Here is a 20917-nt window from a genome sequence, read left to right as displayed (position 1 = left end):
GGAGTTCTGGGGTTTAGCTCCAGCCCACTTCCGCTCCCTGCCTGAGCAGCCCCTTCCCCACGGTGATTCTCTTCTCTTATGGTGGCCAGGATGTCAGCCTGGGGGAAGAGGTTCTGCAGGTCCAGCTCTGTACACTCCACAGGGGCATGAGGCCAGTGGTGTAGCCTCTCCGTGGCACATGAGACAGGGGCCACTGGGGGCTGCACCACAGTCCTTACCTGCTAGCTATTGATATATGCAATGGACAGGCACGGCTTCCACACAGGAAGATTCCTCTAGCAATACACTTTTACGAGTGCCACATAATACTCAATATGCACTTGTAAAAAAGTGATAGTTTTGCTCAGCAGCACCTACAACTTTTGAACTCCCTGCCTATTGTCATCAGGCAGACACCTCCACCGTCCACTTTCCATTTCTGTTTAGGCAAACCTGCCCAGATCTGTAGAATGTTGACAAGTGTTATGATCCAATTTTTAGCTTATCATTTATTTTAATTATTTTCTGAATGTTTTAAATAGTTGCTTTTAACTATTTTTACTGATAATTTTGTTGTTTTATTCTTTTTGTAATCTGCTTTGAAGGTTTTTTTGGTGTGTTTTTTTTTGCAATGGAGTGGTGTATGAATTTTACGAAATAAATCCCTAGCAGAAAATAACCAAGCTAGGAAAGCAGACAGTGTGTCAAGACAGTGAATCTATATGCTATCAGTATACTAGTACCTTAGAGCAGCAAAGGCAATTTTGCTCATGCTTTGGATAGGTGGTGAGCAAATAAGTTGAAAAAGAACAGAAAAGCTCCATTTGGTTCCCCCCACCCTTCCCCAGGGCCTGACATCCTGGCACCTGTCAGGGATCCATGACACAACTGCCCCTGAGAAAAGGGTGACTTGACCTATCAAAGTCCAGATGCTGATGCAACTGTCCTTCTGTATCCTTGGGGTGTCCCTGGCGTTGCATCAGTTGAATGACATTTTGCATCCCGTTGTCTGACAAATGCCAGGATTTTGTTTTAACGGTAAAATTGTCCCAGGACAAAATTTGAAAGGACAAAGGAGAAAACATAGAGGCAAGATAGTTGTGAGCAAAACTGGAAGTCATTTATTGATGACTGTGGAGTTCCATTAGTTCCACAAAGAAGAGGAGGGTGAGGGGGTTGAATTACTCTAATAAAAAATAAGAATATTTATAGTAGAAGAACCTTAACCTATAAATCTTAAGCAGAAAACTTGTTCCTCTAGCAGTGCCCCCCGCCCCCCGTGTGTGTGTGTAATAAAGAGAGAGCTCAAACCAACTTTGGAAAGCAACCAAGGAATACTTAGAAGTTGGGGGTTGAGCAATCCCTAACTGGAGCATGATCTGATTCAGTTATTTTCCAGATTATGGACTCCATAATTAAGATGCTGTGTGACTTGCATATAATCGATACAACAATATGCATGAATGCATCTCAGTAAAACAAGTAAACACAGACACTTTGCTTGCATGATCTCCAGAGGTCAATTAAGCCTAACTAGCTTGGCCAGCAGGAGTTGCAGGAACATTGCTGAGTGGCACCTTCCCCACCATTTCCACCCCACTTTGGCACCTGGCACTTCATATTACAGCCCATAATAACCTACCCCTTCCTGAGTACGTCTACTTTTTCTAGTTTGTTTTTCAGAAACCCTTGTTGTTGGCTGTTAGAGAGGAGATGGAACATAGTAAGGAGAGATTACACTTTGTCACTAAGGACCAGCACCTCAAATAGACAGCCTTGGGCCAAAATAACCATCTCCTATCTAAATGTTGGGTATTCTGACCTGTCCGCTGCACCCCAAACCCTGGATGTTTCAGTGTCCTATCTACTGATTTGTTTATTTATTGCAATGCACTTTCAGAAGCAAAAGGGGAGCTGGCTTTCATCACCTGAGGGCTGCCTTGACCCTTGTTTGTTTAGGAACTGTTTGTGAGTTCATTTAGACCTAGGGAGGTTTACTGTAAGGCATCAGCTGCTGTAAACAGAAGTGTGATTCCAACAGTTTTGTTAATGATTGACGGCACTTTTCCTTCAACTTCCTACCTGCAAAATTCCAGCAGATGACTGTAAAGAAGACCATCAACACAACTTTGTCCCTTGCAGAGGATCAGGAATGATACCCCTAACAATGAGTACCTAACAATGAGTACCCCTGTTGGACACCAGGGGGTGGGGCACCTATTCTGTTCCAGACAAGTGCAGCGCAATGGTGAAGGAACAACAGGAATGAGAAGAGGTTGCTAGGATGAGACATTCTGCAAAAGAAATTACTGGTTTCTTGCCACCTTAACTGTGCTTTCTCACACTTGTGTTGTAAATTAGTCTCTCGTAATTGGAGAACAAGCAGCCTCATGGGTAGGTAGCCTTATAAGATGTCAGTCATGATGCAGCATTGGCTGAAAGGGATAGGCCACAAATTGGGAAACTTTCAGGTTGGTGGATCTTTTATGTCTTCTTCCCCTTTGGAGTGAGATGGTCAGATCTTGGGAACTGCTGCTGCAGCTGCTACTACCCCCCCCCCCCAAAAAAAGACTTTTTTGAGGTTTTTCTCCCTGAGGATGCTAATTTGCAACATCCCTTACCTCGTCCATCCATCCAACATTAATGGAAGTCTCTTTTAATCTGTTCATGTGCCTGTTGGGTCCAAAGATCTGGATAACATTCAGTTCCTGTCCACTTCTTAGTTGTTGTCCAAGGATATGATAGATCACCAAAGCATTTCTAAGAGCTCTCAGGATAGCACATGTTAAAACTGGGCACAATAATTTTGCATATGTCTAAAAGAGATAATCTTCCTCCTCTTTTCCCATATCCAAAAGTCCTTCCCTGGGGCTGGAGTTTCCCTCAGCTTTTCTCTCCCTCACCTCCTCAGCACATTGCTGCTCTTCCATTACTGGTAGCGACTCTTCTGGGCTTCCTGGGGTCCTCCTCTGTGTGATAAGCTTTGGATCTTCCTGTGGTGGAGACACAGATTGCCCAGGTAGCGCAGGCTTCACTAGCTTCATTGCAAGTGGGTAGACATTGCAGAGCCACCAAGGGTTTTCAGCTGGAGTGGCTAGCTGGATCGGGGGATCAGGTCCTTCTGCAGGGACACTGGACTGCACTGCCCACTCCCTGGCTTGGCAACCCCGAGGAGATGATGGCACTCCTTCAGAGGAAGTGGATGTTTCTGGCAGCAGATTCCACACAGAGGTTGGAGGTTTTGCAGGTGACAAATCTGCCTGCTGCCTTGTCAGTGGGGCAGGTGCTGGAGGTGACTTTGACAGGGGGGAGGGTGCTGGTGGTGACTCTGGCAATGGAGTGGCTGCCAGCTTTGGCTGGGGCTTTGGCAAGGTGGTGGACACTAGCCTTAGCGGAGCCAGGGGGGCCAGCCTGAGCTTATGTGATATCTTTAGCATAGGTCTTTCCAATGTGGCCTCTGTCTTTGCAAAACTGCTGTTGGCAGAATTTAGTGGAGAGATGTTTTTAGCAGGCATGGAGATTATGTTCTTCTTCTTGCCTAGGGGATGGAAGACTTGCACAGACTTTTTAGTAGGCATGGAGATTATGTGCTTCTTCTTGCCCAGAGGATGGAAGACTCGCACAGACTCTATCATCTGCAAAGCCAGGTTGGTTCTGGGGACCGCCTTTGAGGGCACCTCATGCTTTTCTCCCTTTACCCCAGCCAGGTTCCCTTTAGCTTGTGCCTTCTCTCTACTCTTAGTTTCTCCAAGATTTCCCCCCGGCTTGGAATCATTGTTTGCTGTCTTGGATTTGCTGCTGTTCAGCATGTCCTCACCCATTTTTAAAGCTTCCTGCTGGAGCCCAATGGTTTTTGCCTTCCCCTTTCTCAGAAAGTCTTGGCAAGGCATCTTTCTCTCCTCCTTGCATTTCTCTTCCTGGCTTTTCTGGCTGGGATGGCTTCCTCGAGAGCATTTGGCGCTCAGCCCTTCTTGAAGACGCTGGGAAGAGCCGCACGCCTCCAACTCTAGACTTGTTCTGGGGAAATTTCTCACCAGTTTGTCTTCAGTCGAAATGGCTTTCCTCTTTCCCTTTATGTTAGAAAATGTAGAGTCTGGCGCCTTTGACACCACAGACTTTGGATCGGTCTTCCGGCTCTTTCCAAATCCCTCTTTCCTCAGTTCTGGCTCTGCAGAGATCCTGGGGAAATGACTTGAGGGCTGGCCTGCCAATGTATCCACACACATTCCCTTGGCTCCTGTAACACTAGGAACCTTGCTATCATCTTTGATTTGCCCCTCACTCTGCTGTTGGTTTTTACTGGCGGTGTCACATTTAGGTCTTGCCTCCTGCCTTACAGTTGCTGTGGCTAACACCTGGTCGCTTCCTGGGGCTTCCCTGGATGTCCCCTCACTTGCCTCGTTGGAACCCAGAGGTGTGGAAAGACATTCTGGAAAGAGCGGCTCAAAGGATGCAACCAGGTTATTGATCTCAGGGCAGTCACTGAAGAGATCATCCGGCAGATGGAACAAACCCCCAAGGTGGCTTCCTTCAGCTGCCAACTGAGGGTGATGTGATTGGTCCCCCTCATGTGTCTGAGTGGCTACCACTGAAAGAAAGACAAAAGGAAGATACATTACAATATATAAATAGACATCTCTCCTATGACTTTGTCTAATTCTCTTTTTCCATTTCTTTTTTAAAAAATATTTATTATGCAATACAGTCACAGCAAAGAAAATAACATAGCACCAAGCCCATGGTGTCATCTTACATTGTCTTAATAAATAAATAAATAATAATAATAATTTTTATTTATACCGCGCCCATCTGGCTAGGTTTCTCCAGTCACTCTGGGCAGCTTCCAGCAAATAATAAAATACAATAAGTCACCAATACAAACTACATAACCAAACTGAACAATTTCCACATAAAAATAAAGATACAAAAATTAATACAGTGGTACCTCGGGTTACATACACTTCAGGTTACATATGCTTCAGGTTACAGACTCCGCTAATGCAGAAATAGTACCTCAGGTTAAGAACTTTGCTTCAGGATGAGAACAGAAATCGTGCTCTGGCGGTGCGGCGGCAGCAGGAGGCCCCATTAGCTAAAGTGGTGCTTCAGGTTAAGAACAGTTTCAGGTTAAGAACGGACCTCCGGAACGAATTAAGTACTTAACCCAAGGTATCACTGTATAAGTAATATCAGTTAATATCAGTAACAACAGCAAAAACTCCCAACAAAACTTCCCTCAAAATACCCCAGTCCTTGCTGGGCAGCAGCAGTCCTTATGAGGCCTGTCAGGTGCTGCCCCGGGCCAGTTGGAGAGTGGCAGGATCGGGGCCCTCAGGTACTCAGCATTGGCAGTCCATATAGGTTCTCCACAGACAGGTTTGTGAGGCTGCTGAAAGAGCTTTCCTTTCTTTTCTCCTTATGTATGAAAAAAGGGAGACCAGGTTTCATCAAAGGTATTTTCCTTTATAACCCCATTTAATCCTCTTTTAAAGCCATCCAAGTTGGTGGCCATCACTGCCTCCTGTGGGAGCAAGTTCTACAGTTTTAACAATGCACTGCATGAATAAACCCTTTCTTTTATCTGTACTGAATCTTCCCACATTCATCAGATGTCCACGAGTGTTATGAAAGAGTGAGGGAAACTTCTCTGTGTTCACTTTCTCCATGCCGTGCATCATTTCAGAAACTTTGATCATGTCACCTTTTCCTTATCTTTTCTCTAAACTAAAAAGTCCCAAATGCAGCAACTTTGCCTCATGGGGGAGTCGCTCCACCCCCTCAATCATTTCCAAACCTTTTCCAACTTTTTTTCTGAGCTGAGGTGACCAGAGCAGTTGCACAGTATTCCAAATGGGGTCACACACAACAGATTTGTATAGTGGCATTATGTGCCCTGTACTTACTAAGTTTTGGAAGAAAGCGCTGGACTGTATAACTATGTGTGCAGAAAAAGTTAAAACTTTCAGCGGATAATATTCTTTTGAACCATATTGTACAGAAATGAACAATGGGACAAAGGAAATGGATTCTACACACCTTGGTGGTGGCCAACAGACTGATATTGATTAATTTGTGGTCAGGGGCTACATATCTTCCAGACCCTTGATCATCTTGGTTGCCTTCCTCTGCACGCATTCCAGCTTGTCAATATCCTTCTTAAATTGTGGCACCCAGAAATGCACACAATTTAGGAGGGTTCTCACCAAAGCAGAATAGAGTGGTACTATGACTTCCCTTGATCTGGACACTATATTACTCTTGATGCAGCCTAGAATAGCCTTAGCATTTATTTATTTATATTTTTTGCTACTGCATCACACTGTTGACTCATATTAAACTTGTGGCCTACTAAAGACCCCTAGATCCTTTTCACATGGGTAAGCCAGGTGTCCCCCATGTTGTATATTTGTGCATCTGGTTATCCCTGCCTAATTGTAGAACCTTACATTTGTCCCTCTTGGAATCATTCTGTTAGTTTCAGTCCAGTTTTTCAATCTGTTAACGTCATCTTGAATTCCCAATTCTGCCTTCTGTGGCATTAGTTTGGCGATGACACCCAGTCTGGTGTCATCTACAAATTAGATGAGCATCCCCTCAATTCCTTCATCCAAGTCATTTATAAAGACCTTGAACAACAGTTTGTTGCTGCACCTTTTTTTTTTTTAAGATTCCCAACAGCAGCTTCATAATCTTACCACTTTTACTTTCAACCACTCGTTACTGTATACAAATAATGGCTGATAACTTTGCTAGAATATAGGCTTCTAAAAAGAATGGCAACCTCATCTATAGATGTAACAGCCACCCCAGTTTTAGATCCCTTCTACACAGGCTACTAGTAGAGAGATATATGGAAACCTTTAAGATTCTGTACGTCCTCTCTGGAAATAATGAATACATGTCTATTCTTCTAAAGAAGTAGCAAAACAGGTGATCTGGTCTTCAGAGCAGTTATGCATCTCTCTCCCTCTCCCTCCCACCCCCCACCCCCCATCATTCATATATACATCTATATCACTATAAACACTATGTTACACAAAGGGAGAACTGCATTTGGGTTTAAATGAATCCATTGCTTTTTGCAGTCTGATCATATGCATGTTTACTCAGAAGCAAGCCCTACAGAAGCAAGTCTACAGTTGCAAGCACAGCCGAGTTCAGTGGCACTTTCTCCCAGGTAAGCATAATAGGGGTGCAGCATCCTTAATTTATAAGCTTATTTTTGCTACATGTGAAGAAGATTGGTTATAAAAAGAACTGCAGCAGCAAACTTCCTTTTTGCAGCGTTTGCAAAAAGTGTTCATCTCCCACCACCACCCTGCTGGAAAAGTACCAATCCCACTTTGCTAAAGGGTCAGGCTAACCCTGCGCTATTCCCTATACCTTTCGCTGTTTACCTAAAAAAGTGGGGAGATGCCTCTCCGTTCCTTTGCTCATCATGGTGTCTGCTCATTATGGTTCGAGGCAGGAAATGAAAAAAGAGGTTGGGAAGAGCATCACATGCAAACTGGCAATTGTTTATGTGCCATTTCTCTCCCCTTGCAACTTTATCAAGAGAAAGGCGGGACTGAGAGAAATGGGAGGCAGATCAGACAAAAAAAGGGAGGCAGCTCAGCTTAAAATGAAACTATTCTCTCCAAGTAGCAGCAGATTGAAGCCTGCAATCTCCTCCTTTCTCTAGAGCAGAAGCATTTGTTCCTCATCCATTGCTTTGTGCGGCCTGATCCTATGGATGTTTACTCAGAAGTAAGCCTGCTAAATTCAAGAGGGTCTTACTTCCAAGCAAGAGTGGCTAAGTTAAAACCTTATCACTTAAGTCCAGTTCTACAGCTTGGTTTTGCTGCACGTGAAGATGATTGGTTATAGTAAGAATTGCAGCACCCAACTCCCTTTTGGTGGCGTTTTTGCTGGTTCAAGATCAGCTTCATGGCTCAGCAAGGATTTGAACCCTGGTCTCTCCTAGCCCACTCTTCTAACCACTACAATCACACTGGCTCTAGGTGCATTCCAAAGTGTAGGTACTGCAACACTAATAGATGAAGCTCCTACGAAGAAAGAATGGCGATTATGTGGCACCCATACGAATGTCAGTTCCAAAGATTGAAGTGGCTGAGTGGGCACAGATGGTCCAAGCTGAGCTGGGAGGCAAACTGGTCCCAAGAAACATACACTGAGGACTCAAATCAAGTCAGCAACCAAAAGAGGGGCACCCATGGAAACTGCAGTTGTATGAACTGGTTTGCCACCATCTCCACAGTATAACCCCCAAGATTCTACGCCGCCAGAGAATGTTATGATGCAAAAGAGGATGCAAAGCAATGGGCAGTTGGGCTATTGGATCAGTGAATGCCAAAGTAGCTGGTAGTGGCTCCTGAGAGTGGTGGGAACCTGTATCACATTCCTCTTCTTCTTTTTGCCTGTTCTACAAATGCACATTGGCTGTTGTGCAAAATGAAATATACCCACATATTTGAAAGTACTTATGACCTAGTGGGAACATCTATTGCCCACCAAAATCCATGGAATAGGCCTTAGGGATGGCTAACCTCAGCACTGTTGGGTGTCCCTAGGACTTAGTAAAGGTAAAGGGACCCCTGACCATTAGGTCCAGTCATGACCTAATGCGGCGCTCATCTCGCTTTATTGGCTGAGGGAGCCAGCGTTTGTCTGCAGACAGCTTCCGGGTCATGTGGCCAGCATGACAAAGCTGCTTCTGGCGAACCAGAGCAGCACATGGAAACGCTGTTTACCTTCCCACCTGAGCGGTATCTATTTATCTACTTGCAGTTTGACGTGCTTTCGAACTGCTAGGTTGGCAGGAGCAGGGACCGAGCAATGGGAGCTCACTCCAACGCAGGGAATTCGAACCACCGACCTTCTGTTCGGCAAGTCCTAGGCTCTGTGATTTAATCCCTACCCTAGGATTTAGCTGTGACTAATTTGGGTAGATTGTGCCCTTCAGCTTTTGAACCAAAACCTCTTTCTCTTGTCTATCCCAGTTTCCGTGTATGCAGGTATACGTTGCTCAAAGACTTCACCTGTTCCCTAGATGCAAACCCTCAATCTCACTGCTTGCTTCTCAAATTCTCTCTAGCCCCCTGGGACAATGGAGGGTCCCTTCTAAGCACCTAGATAACTCAATTTCCTACCTGCCATGATGACAAGAGGACGTTCCCTTTATACAGGGGTGAAACTGGATTGTGGGTCATTAGGCTTGTCTTACCAATGCTTACCAAGGAAGCGTCCGGTAAGAAGTAGACAACGGAATTATGATGATGCAAAAAAAAAGTTTGTTGCCATCTCTATGGCAACCCTGCAGATGCTGAGGAAGGGGCCAGGAGAATCTTAGAATCAGAATTGGATGATGGAAGATGATGTCATTGCAGAAGGCTGAAAAGTGGGCCGGAGCTTAGGGTGGGGGAAGTGTGATCAGATTACCCTACGCACTAGGCCAGGGGTCTGCAACCTTTAAGACAAAAAGAGCCACTTGGACCCGTTTCCGAAGAAAAAAAAAACTGGGAGCCGCAAAACTCGTCATTATAAAAATAACTTTTTTGTCACTTTTTTATTATTTATTTGTTTGACCCCTTAGAATTACTCCTCCTCATAGAAATAAATGTTAAATTAATAAGTTACCTTTTTTGGTGTGTGTGTTCTTCACTCCCCTTCAAAGCAGTGACCAGCGTACATGCCCCCTTTCAATGCAGTGACCAGCGTACATGCCCCTTACAATGTAGCGGGCGGGTGGGCGGGAAAGTGATGTCGGGACGGTGCGTGACTAACGCACGCACCGCCCCATGCGACGTCACAGCCAGTACAGCGCCCACCACAGTGGGGAGTGTCAGGGTGCACAAAGCTCCTCCTCCCCTCGCTAGTATCCGCCCTGGAGCCGCGGCAAAGGTGTAAAAGAGCCACATGCGGCTCCGGAGCCGCGGGTTGCAGACCCTTGCACTAGGCCATTCTTTGCAGGCTCCTTGGGAAATCCTTTGTCTTCAGCCTGATTTAAGATGGCATTGGGGAATGGGACTGAGAATTTGTACACACAGTTGTGTGGATTCTCCTTTGGGTTTTGTCTGAAGGGAAGACCAGCATGTGGCATATATTAAGTGCCAACTCCACATCAGGTCCAGGCGCTAGGTTCAGTTGGATCCAGCTTTATGTAGCTGTGTAGTTATTCCAGGTTATCTTTTGGTTTCTGTGTTGCAAGGAGAGGATTCCCATTACAAGAATCCGGCTGGGCTGTGAATTGCAAAGTCCTGAGTTCAAATATCCCAACACAGTTTCACTAGATAGCCTCTGGAAAGGCCACTTTTTCAGCCTGTAGTTTTCAGTCTGCTGCATGGGCTGGGGAAAGATTACAAGATAATCTTCGCTCAAATGTGGGTAGCACCCTGGAGAGCCCTCCTGGCTCATGAGTAGACCCTTTCCATTTTCCAAAGATGACATCCTCTTTGGGATCGGGGAGGGTCTCCTCAGTGTTTTGTTGAGGCTGCTCAGCTGACACGCAGGGAAGCTTTCTTGAGCAGCCTCAGCAAGCCTCTGGCTCATGGCCCCCTGTCAGTTTTTCCCTTTTTTTTTTACAAGATTTCACTCATGATCAACGGGAATTCCTGCCTAAAAACAGTTAACTGAATCTTGGTGGACAGGTAAAAACGCTAAAAACTATTGAATACAAATACCTACACTGATACGGAAGATTTGAAGGGCAATTTTCCTGCTGGGACTTAGCTAAACAATTAGAAAGAGACTATGGATCTTTATTTCAACACACGATCACAGTGCTAAGACTTTCATATGCACAAAGATGGAAAGATTCATCATTACCTACAGTGGATGAATGGTTGTTGAAATTACTGGACTTAGCTGAGATGGTGGAATTCATGTGTTTGCTCAGAGAAAAATAATTGTCTACATTTACTAGACTGGAAACTTCTTATAGACTTTGTGTAAAAAAGAAAATGAACTTACATGGGTTTGATAATTGAAGAAAATATTGGTTTATAGAAAGTGGAATTTGAGGTGTTATCTTGGAGTGGATGCTTCAACAATTTTTTATATATAGCTGACAGACGAAGAATCAAAAGCTCTCTCATCTTTTTTTTTTTAGTTTTTATTTGGATTAGTTTTTTATATTTGATTCAAAAAATATATTGCATATTCTTTTGTGTATTCTTTTTGAAATTTCAGTAATAAAAATTTTTAGCACACAGAACTTGCATGTTCATTTAAAACTTCCTTGACTCAAACCATTAAAGTAGGCTTTTTTCTTCTGCCTTCCCTTGCTTTCTTCTTGAAGGCAGAAAGCAGTTCAAGCATCAAATGTAAATTTCCATCAGCAGTTCCATATCTTTTTGTTATAAATCATAAGGCTCAGAAATAATTAAGGGAGACTTTTGTAGATCCCATGCCCATTAGGGCTCTTACACGGCTTTGGGTCCAAGGTGCTGATTCCTCAGCTTGCAAATCACTTAACCCCCATCAGAATTCCCAAGAGCTGACAGCTTTTCAGACCCTTGAAACGAAAAGTGGCTTTTCCAGAGCCTCCCATTCACTCTTTTTTCCAGAGTAAATTTAATTGCCAAGATTTATGTCTGGCTGTCATCATTCACCATGTATTGATCTCCACTGGCAGCCCACCAACAAAAGACATTCAATTCACCATGTTCCTCCTCCAACATGCCCCACAACTGAAATATCTTCATTCTGTCTGAAAAACACTTTGTACATGTTATGTACTGAGTTGACTAGGATCCAAAATGCAGCAGTCTGATTGGTCCTAGAACAATAGGATCCAAAATGCAGCAGTCTGATTGGTCCTAGAGCAATGCAGCGGTATGATTGGTCCAAAGGCGCCACCCAATCCAGCTCCAGGTGGAAGTGAATCCACAACCTGATTGGCCTACAGGAGAATCCCGGAATTAGCCAATCACGTGCAGCCCATTGTGTAAATAATGTATATAAAGCAGGTATCGTGGGGGAACTTCCATTCCTCCTCACCACTATGAGCTGAATAAAGAGCGAAATCCACTCTCGACTCTGAGTATATTTCAGTACACCTTAGTCATGTTGCTTGTTCTAGGAATCATGGTCCTTAAAAGACAGAACCTTGCCCAGATTTGGGAGTGTTGGTTCAAAGTTGAAACAGAAAAGTTTGGATGTTGCTAAGGATCTACATTTGAAAATGAAAGTTTTTGTTTTGTTTTTACTCAGCAAACTTTGGGACACAGAATAGATTCCAAACACCTCTTTCAGCATTTTTATTTATAAAAGTTTGAAATTAAAACAATTTACACCTTTTGCTCCCCAACTGAAGCGCGCGCGCACACAGACATGCCAGCAGTGAGCTATACACAAGACTGGAGTTACAATTAAGATGGGTAGAGATTTATTTTCCTGCCTCCAGCAAATGGCAAGACAGCAAGCAGAGGAAAACATGGATCATATATTAAAATTTAGTGTTTTTGGATAACATTTCTCAGGTTTATTAAGGCAAATGACAAAAAACAAAATAAAAACTGCTCTAAATGGAGATGGGAGGTGGGAACTGCTTGCCCCACATCCCTACTTCTCAACCAAGGGGAAAGGCAAAGAAGAAGAAGGAAAAGAAGAAGAAACCAGTCTCCCACAGGCTGTGTTCTGAATGCTGAAGTCCTGACATATTAAAAGGTATTTAACACCACTTGGGTCACTTGGGACATAAGACTGGGCAGCTTTCCCCTGTCAATTTCTGACTTGTTAGCCACCACACACAGACACACACACACACACACACAGAGAGAGAGAGAGAGAGAGAGAGAAAGAAAGAAAGAAAGAAAGAAAGAAAGAAAGAAAGAAAGAAAGGGAAAAGCATACTGATATTATTTGCTTATTTTTTCTGTCCCTTGTCCACAAGATTGGTAACAGTTAACCTGAGTTCTGCTGGAAGGTCAGTAGTAGGTTTTCTTCTGCAGTTAGAAAAAGTATAATCTGCCCAATAAGTTGCAATTAACACATGGCACTCCCAACACAATGTAACCTCTAGACAGCATAACTCAAGCATTCTTTTCAGAAGTCACTTCAAAATATATTTGCATTTCAAGAGAGAGATAATTCCCTGTACGGAAGGAACCACTAGGCTTGCATCACACCTCCACAAAGAATTAGGGGCGGCAGGGGCAAATCTATCATGGATGTGCTAAGACCACACAAACAAGCCTTTGCTAAACTAACATCCTCCAGATGTTGCTGGTCTACAATATCCATCAGTCCCGGTAAGCATGCCTGTGCTGGTAGGGGATGATGGGAGGTGTAGTCCTATAGTCTCTGGAGGCAACAAGGTGTGTCATGGTTGGCATAAACTATTGCATCACTTTGCATAACTTCAATGGAACATTCTCCTAGCATTCTCCCATCAACAGATAACAAGCATTTGAAAATGTCCTGATGTACAGAAGACAAAGCGCCAAGTGTTCTGATAAGCTGGTTAAGGATGGGTATCTTTTGCTATCTGCCTTTATCAACAGCTTTGATGGATTGAGACAGGATTTCTACTTTCTTATGCATCAGCAGCATTCTTCAAAAAGGGCAACAATGCCTTTTCGTGGGTATTTACAAGAAGAGGAGTAAGCAGACAGACATCAGTTGCATTCTCAGGGGAATCAGAAACACAAAAGGGACCTTCAGCATACTCCTGGGGACCAGTCCTGCCTTTGTCCAACACACAGCATAAATACAGGTAGATAAATTAGAGGGCAACGTTGGGGAAAGCCAGCAACCGAGAGGCTTAACAGAGACAGAAGCCACCTTCATTCAGCTTTGGGGTCTCCACTGATTTTGTGTCACTATGGGGCAAAGGTGAGGATCATCCAGCTGATGACGAAATAGAAGAGGAAGATGGGATAGACTGCCAGGGCTTTGCGATTTGGGGGCTGGCTGTCTGCCAGGAAAGCAGTGGATGCTGAAAAGAAAGAGAAGGAATATTTAGAATACACACCAACAGTTGAAAAAGCAGAAAATTGCGGTTGTATCCAAAGCTGCCCCAGCAGCACCTACATTTATTCTGTGTCCCACATGCACCCCAAAATCTTCCCAGGAGGACACCCCCCAACCCTCCAGAGCTTATGTGAAGGTGTGCAACGGGGAGCAGAGGGAACAGGAAAGTTCTATTCCACTGTCACATGTCCCTTGCATTAATGGAACGGGAACACTGGACACCAACCTGAAAATTTAGATAGCATCTTAAAAACATAAGAGTCTGCTGGATCAGGCCAGGGTCTCATCTAGTTCAGCATCCTGTTTGCAGAGTGGCCATCCAGATGCCTGTGGAGACCCTCAAGCAGTATCTGAGTACAAGAGCAACTCTCCCCTCCTGTGGTTTTCAGCAACTGGTGTTCAGAAGCATTGCTGCCTCTGACTGTAGAGGTAGAGCACAGCCATCATGGCTAGTAACCATGACTAGCCTTCTCCTCATCCATGAATTTGTCGAATCCTCTTATAAAGGTATCTAGGTTGGTGGCCACTGCCTCTTGTGGGAGTGAGTTCCATAGTTTAACTCTGAACTCTGTGATGGAAGGACTTCCTTTTCTCTGTCCTGAATCTCCCAACATTCAGCTTCACTGGATGTCCATGAGTGTTACGAGGGAGAAAAACTTTTCTATATTTGCTTTTTCCATGCATTAGACCGCAGAACGCCAGAGTCAAACATGCTACCAGCTGAACGAAATGCTAACCCTGAAGAAAACGTAGGGGGGGGGGCATCATTGCCACACAGACGAGCTCCGCTTCTTCTGTAATGTTTTTAAGCAGCTCTCTCCTAGGTACTTACTGACAGTGCTGGACAAATCAAAGATGTGAATTGGAGGACGCAACCCTGCTGAGCTCATGGGGGCTTTTGCAGACAGGACTGAAAAGGTTCCAGACTGCACTTCCTTCTCAAACATACCTAGCGTCGACCAGGCAAACATGGCCACCACGACTAAGAGACGCACAATGAAGCCAGGAGTATCAGAGCTTGCTAGCAGGACAAGCCTGCAGACCAGGAGAGCCACCGTCAAGGGGAGGATGCAGTAACCCAGGACACAGAGGCTCTGAAAAAAAGATCTTGGGAAGGAAGAAACAGCATTAAATTCTGGGTGGGTATGGGGAAGAGAAAGGGCAGGTGTATTGCACTCACTTCTGGAGCACAGATGGTCAGCTTCTGGATTCTGGTCTCCAGACAGCAGTCCAGAAGCATATTGGGGAGCATAAATTACCCCTCATGAACGGCCAGAGGCTTCACAACAAAGTTTGTGCCATGCCACCTTAAGGGCTTTGTGGTTATGTGGATTGAGAAGTGCATATGACTAAGTGGCAGGGCAGCAGCTCTACTTTGGAATTTCCTGCCTATTGATGTCAAGCTCATGGCTTCCCCACTCTTTTCAGCACCTGCTGGAAACATTTGTGTTTAGACAAGCCTACTCAGGCATGTAGAATATTGATGTATGTATGTTTTAATCTGTTTTTTAGTTTATTGATTTTTTAAAAAATGTTTTAAATACAGTCTACTCCCATTTTGCGCACATTCAAAGAACACGTATCACCACAAATCCAGAAGTGGCAGGAAAAGGGGACGTAATGGGGTGGGTTTAGGCACGCTCTGCCGATGCATGTGATAACCTGCAATGTAACCTTTGCCTGTAGTTCTTTTAAACTGTTTTCACTGATAATTTGATTGTTTTAGTCTCTTTGTAACCTGCTTTGAGGTTTGTTTTTACAATCAAGCAGTGTATAAATTTTATGAAATTATAAGCATTTTCATACAAATATGGACACTGACATTTGAGTCCATGGGACACTGAAGCATAGCTCTGCCTCTTACGGCTGAAAAATATTTCCTTTTCTCCAGAATGTGCAAACATCCAGCAGAAAGGGAGACTCAACAGAGTCTGTTCTCAAATGAGAATGCACACGGTACAGCCTAAGATGGCAGTCTTTGGCAGAGGCCTTAATGGATTAATTTTTTTTACAATATAAAAAAGGTTAATTAAATAATCAACATATTTAACAACAAAACAATGAGTCAGTTAGTGGCATGCTATTAAGAGAGCCATTGTACATGGTTGGCTAGAACACCGGAATGTGAAGAGGTTCAGTTATTTTATTTTTATCTCATAAAATTTATACACCGCTGCATTGTTAAAGAAAAACCTCAAAGCAGTTTGCAATCTAAGGTCAGACTATAAAAGGTTATTGTTCTAGCATGAACAGAGAGCACTAGTAATAGTGGGCATTAGTATGTAATCAGTACCAAATAAAGTAAAATTTGGTGGGGACCAAATATGACTTTATTTAGCTAGGTGGTGCCTCTTGAAATACGTATCATGTGTAAACTTTTCTGAAATTGGGGTGCATAGGGCCTTCTGAAACCAAATGGGAATGGGAAAGTCCAATGTAATTTCTGCATCCCTGAGTGATAAGTCAATTTAGCTGCAGACAACAAATATATAATAAAGAGTTTTACAAACTAGTTCTGTGTTGCCCTCTTCGGATATTGGAAATGAATGTGGCTTGGCATCAGGGTTGACTGGGCTGCCTACCATCTCAGGGATTTCTTGTTTTTCAAAGGGACTCTTCATCGTTACTCAAGCAAAAAAGGAAGATGTGGGGAACAGCTTTGCAAGGAGGGCTGCCTCTCTCCCATCTCCCCAGACCCCTGCCACCAGAGAACATGGTTACAGCACCCACCCACCACACACTCACATGGTCCCTCCAAGCAGCTTGGAATTCAGTGTGATGACAACGGCTCCAAACCAAATGATGACGAAGACCTCTGCAAACTGGGGACCTCTGTCTTCCGTGCTATTTGCTGCTCCTCCCTGAAGCATTCTGGGAAAGTGGGGGAAACAAGGGAATTAGATCAGCAGCAAACAGTGGGCAAATCTGGAGAACTGGTGCGTTGGTTTAGGAGTGCCAGACTAGGGACTGGGAGAGACCAAGGTTCAAATCCCCACTCAGCCATGAAGCTCACCGAGCCAGTCACTCAGCCTGACCTACCACACAGGGTCGTTGCTGGGATTAAATAAGGAGGGGAAGAATCATGTATGCAACCACAAACTCCTTGGAGAAAAGGGCAATGTGCTGTAATTAAGTTAAATAAGAAGTCTGGATGGCATGCAGTTACTTCTTCACTGCCCTCTGTATCAACAGAATTCACTGCCACATTGGTGCCGAGTCGAGGGATGTGGCAGTTGAGCCAATGTAGCATAATGGTTTCAGTGTCAAGCTAGGACCTAGGAGAGATCATGGTTCAAATCTTCCCATTTGGCCATGTAGCTCACTGGGTGTGACCTTGCACTCTCAGCCTAACAGGGTTGTTGTGAGGACAAAAGGGCAGGGAGGACCAGAATCTTGTACACCATCTTGAGCTCCCTGGGAGGAAAATTAGGATATAAATGTAATAAATAAAAAATAAACTTTACCCTCTGCCAAAAAGGAGAAGCCCTTGTGTGTAGCCCATAGCCTGTTGCAGCAACTGCCAAACCCAGATTAGGCCCTATATGAGGATCCTGAAAATCATAATCTTTAAAAATGCTGGCTTAAAAAAATATTAGTGTGGCATTGTTTTATTCATATTCTACATTGCTTTGGTTTATTATTGTAGCTTCAGCACTGCATTTGGCTGTTTCCCCCAACAAATCCCAGAGCAACGAAGGGGAAGGGAGGAATGTTGGTACTTACAGGGCAAGTAAAACACACAGGACTAGAGGACCCCATAAATCCCCTGGAAGAAAAGAAAGAGAAAGAAAACCAATGAAGGGGTGGGGAGCATGACTTCCTTTTCCTCCAGCCACTTTCTGCCTCCCCAGTCACTCTTGATTGTAGGGCATCAAATTGTTTATTTATTCCCCATGCTTTGTCCTAAGGCCCTAGGGCATGTTACAACATTAAAAAGGAATATTAAGAAGAGTTTAAACGACTTGCAACCACAGAAATAAAATGGGTCTGTATCCTCTGAAGGCTACACATTGAGCCCCCTCAGCACCCAAAGGTCTGTAGGGAAGAAGGTGGCCTTTGGGGTATTTGGGGCCTGAGTTGTTTAGGCACAAATGTCAGGTCAAATCCCTGTATCACTACATTAAGTTTCAAATGGAGAATTTAACCCACCAAATGTTTCACTTAAAACTTCTCTTTCCTCCCCACCACACCTCTGAATTCCTCGTGTTACTCCCTTGCTTGAAAAAAATGCTGATTTTTAGACAGGTTAGTAAGAGAAAAAGGTGAATATATTTCCACAGGTTTCAAAGCTTTGAAATGAATCTGGCACGTACAGTCTCTCAGGAGGGCACTGCTCTTTTTGGGATACATGACATGGACGAATTTCTTCCCAACTGCCTTCAGGTCCCGCATCTGAAAAGTTTGAGGAATGGGCTGTATTACTGGGCTGTACAAATTTTCGGTCAAAGGACGCTATTAGAGCAATGCTAACCCTCTCCCCCGCCCCACAAACTGACAGGCTGGATGGGGTCAGAACATGGCCCAGGTTCCTCTCTGCCAGGTTCTATCAACAGAGTGCTTCCACTGAGCTGAATGCATGGTGAGCAGAAGCTATCATCAGTGGTTGCTGGTGCAGACCCACAAAACAGGGCATTTGTATGGTAAAGCTGGGCTGACCAAGGATTCACTGGCTCTTGAGGCACGCCAGCTAGCAGCAATGGGCCTGATCCAGGCCTCCCTGCTATGTCAATGTAGAACAGCAAAAATGGCAGGTATACTGTGACACGCAAACCACTCCCACCCCCTCAGCCTGGAACAAGCAGCAAGACTCCTAGATGCCTTCATAGGAATGTAGGGGGCTGCCTTATACTGAGTCGGACTCAGTATTATCTACACTGACTGGCAGCAACAGCTCTCCAGGGCTCCAGGCAGGGACCTATCCTGGCCCTATCTGGACATGTCATTGGGGGGCTGAACCCAGGACCATCTGCACACAAGGTTCTACCACTGAGTTATAGCCCACCCCTTGACAGATGGCATGCCATGTTAACATTAAGATATTGTGTTACAGACAATAAGATTGAACTGTGATGCATGTTTTTTATTTTCATGACTTCTAACAGGGTCCCTGCAACAGGGTCAAACTAAGCTTACTCTTGAGTTGTGCCCTATGGCACAATCTAATTATTACAAACCCATCAAGTGAGCAGTGTGCCAGAGCCACTTAAATTTCCACATTATTAATTACTGTAAAACACATCTTTGGTTGAAGAGGTGATATAGTTTTGCCAATCCCCGAAATTAACTTGCATAAATTGCAAGCACTTTGGAAACTCAGATTGCACCATTTTAAGATATTATTTTAAATTTCTACCCCTCAGCCTCTACAAGACACTTACAATTGTGTCCTTAACCGGCTCATCCAGGGTGGAGTTGTCTTCGTCTGGGGAACGAGATCCCACAGGAACTGTGATTTCTCCTTCTACTGGAATATCTTCCGATATTGACACATCTGCAAGGCCTGCAAACTGCATATTTTCAACACACTTTTAATTATTGTTATTATTAGCTTTTATGAACCACCTTTCTGCAAGGCACCCAAGCCACTTTACAATTTTAAAGGACTGAAACAAATGATATAACACTTGAAGTTTAAGCATGCGAAAGCGGGGAGGGGTAGCATTCTTGGGGGGGGGACATACAATGTATGGTTATGATTGCTTTTTTAGGTCAGACTAAAGCTCTACATTGAATAACTGAGCTGTAGAGCTGGAAAAGGACCCTTAAGGTCATCGAGTCCAACTCCCTGCACATCTCCTTGACAGGTGGCCATCAAACCTCTGCTTAAAAACCTCCAATGAATCACAGAATTTTAGAATTCTAGGTACCCCCAAGGACTATCTAGTCCAACTTCCTGCAATGCACCAACAGGCTGGACACCTGCAGAACATGGTGCTGTTAGGATTCCAGCATTTGCCTACCAGATATATGCATCTTCTAATTAGGAGCATCCTATTTTACACTATTGCAGCTCTCATAGAAATTTAATAAATAATAAAATAACTGTGGGGGAGGTTATTGTTTTTCTTTGTTACTATGTTATGTATTTTTGTGTTTTTATATTGTAAAGAGCCCAGTGAACCTTCGATGGGCAGTATAGAAAGTTAATAAATAATAACAACAATAATATTCACTGACAAATATAGATTCAACAAAATTTGGGGGCCTGTTTCTTAAAGTTGTTTCAAACTATTTTTAAGATTGCGTTTCAATATTAAGCTCATTTCAATTTTTGTGACCCACATATGACTGAAAGGCTGGTAATGATTTGCAGCAAGAATAATAGCAAGAATAATGCTGATGGCAATGCAGATTGCAACCACAGAGGGAGGGAGGCTGCAGTTATCAGCCCCCACTCGCCTCTTTTCAACTTAAACGTAAGAACACAACAGCCTTGTTGGGTCAGCTCGAAGGTCCCAGCCTCCTAGGGAACCAACGAAGGAGGAGGGTGGAGGCAGGAAGAAGCCCGGAGCTGCCCTTCCAGAGTATCTGGCTGGTGCTCAGAGGTAGACTGCCTGGGACATGGAGGTTCGGCTGCCCTTGGTCTTCTCCCTCTCTCCGAGAGCGCTATCAGGGGAGGAGAGTGGGGTCACAAGCATTTTAGTCGGGCAGGAAGTCTTGGGGTCCAGGAGCGCCCTGCTTCTGACGTCATCCCAATCTTGTGGCAGGGAGTTCCGTCGATCAGCCCTGCGCGTGAGGGGGTCGCACGCCCTCCCCGCGGCCTTCTTCAGCCGGTTCCCCTCCCCTCCCTTCGCCTCTCCTCCCGACCCACCAGCGGCTTTGTGCCTCCATCAGCCCGCATCGCTGCCGCTTCCTCGGCTGCCGCCATCTTGGACCCAGCTACTATGGAGCGACGACGTGGCCAGCGACCACGCCCCCTACCGCGTGTGCGTCATCATACCGCGCCATCGTTCAGGAGCTTCTGTTG

At 44.5% G+C, this 20917-nt stretch overlaps 2 protein-coding genes across 2 annotated transcripts; both read right to left on the bottom strand.

Annotated features, from left to right (window-relative positions):
• Positions 1-1074: 1074 nt before the first annotated feature.
• LOC308578419 (uncharacterized protein) lies at positions 1075-9253 on the bottom strand. Its single transcript, XM_081178770.1, has 2 exons — positions 9129-9253; positions 1075-4567 (listed from the first exon to the last, which is right to left on the bottom strand). The coding sequence occupies exons 1-2, from the start codon at positions 9133-9135 to the stop codon at positions 2796-2798; spliced, it is 1779 nt and encodes a 592-aa protein (XP_081034896.1). The 5' UTR covers positions 9136-9253; the 3' UTR covers positions 1075-2795.
• Positions 9254-12221: 2968 nt separating this feature from the next.
• YIPF6 (Yip1 domain family member 6) lies at positions 12222-20873 on the bottom strand. Its single transcript, XM_081178912.1, has 7 exons — positions 20762-20873; positions 19329-19457; positions 18264-18342; positions 17674-17716; positions 16696-16821; positions 14900-15057; positions 12222-13915 (listed from the first exon to the last, which is right to left on the bottom strand). Exons 1-7 carry the CDS (start codon positions 20816-20818, stop codon positions 13800-13802), a joined length of 708 nt encoding a protein of 235 aa, XP_081035038.1. The 5' UTR covers positions 20819-20873; the 3' UTR covers positions 12222-13799.
• Between the last annotated feature and the right edge of the window lie 44 nt (positions 20874-20917).

Source organism: Podarcis bocagei (assembly GCF_964188305.1).
Source record: "Podarcis bocagei genome assembly, chromosome: Z".
NCBI lineage: Eukaryota > Metazoa > Chordata > Lepidosauria > Squamata > Lacertidae > Podarcis > Podarcis bocagei.
The sequence above is the reverse complement of the archived record's forward strand: the minus strand, read 5'-3'. Positions and strand labels throughout refer to the sequence as shown.

Bases quoted from the DNA above. Each gene is read 5' to 3' on its own strand.
- YIPF6 (XM_081178912.1), bottom strand. From the start codon at position 20,818: ATGGCGGCAGCCGAGGAAGCGGCAGCGATGCGGGCTGATGGAGGCACA. The intron at 15,058-16,695 runs GTGAGTGTGTGG...TTCCTTCCCAAG, and splicing joins AAGCTGCTTGGAGGGACCAT to ATCTTTTTTTCAGAGCCTCT. The intron at 13,916-14,899 runs GTATGTTTGAGA...CTTTCTTTTCAG, and splicing joins GTTTGCCTGGTCGACGCTAG to CATCCACTGCTTTCCTGGCA.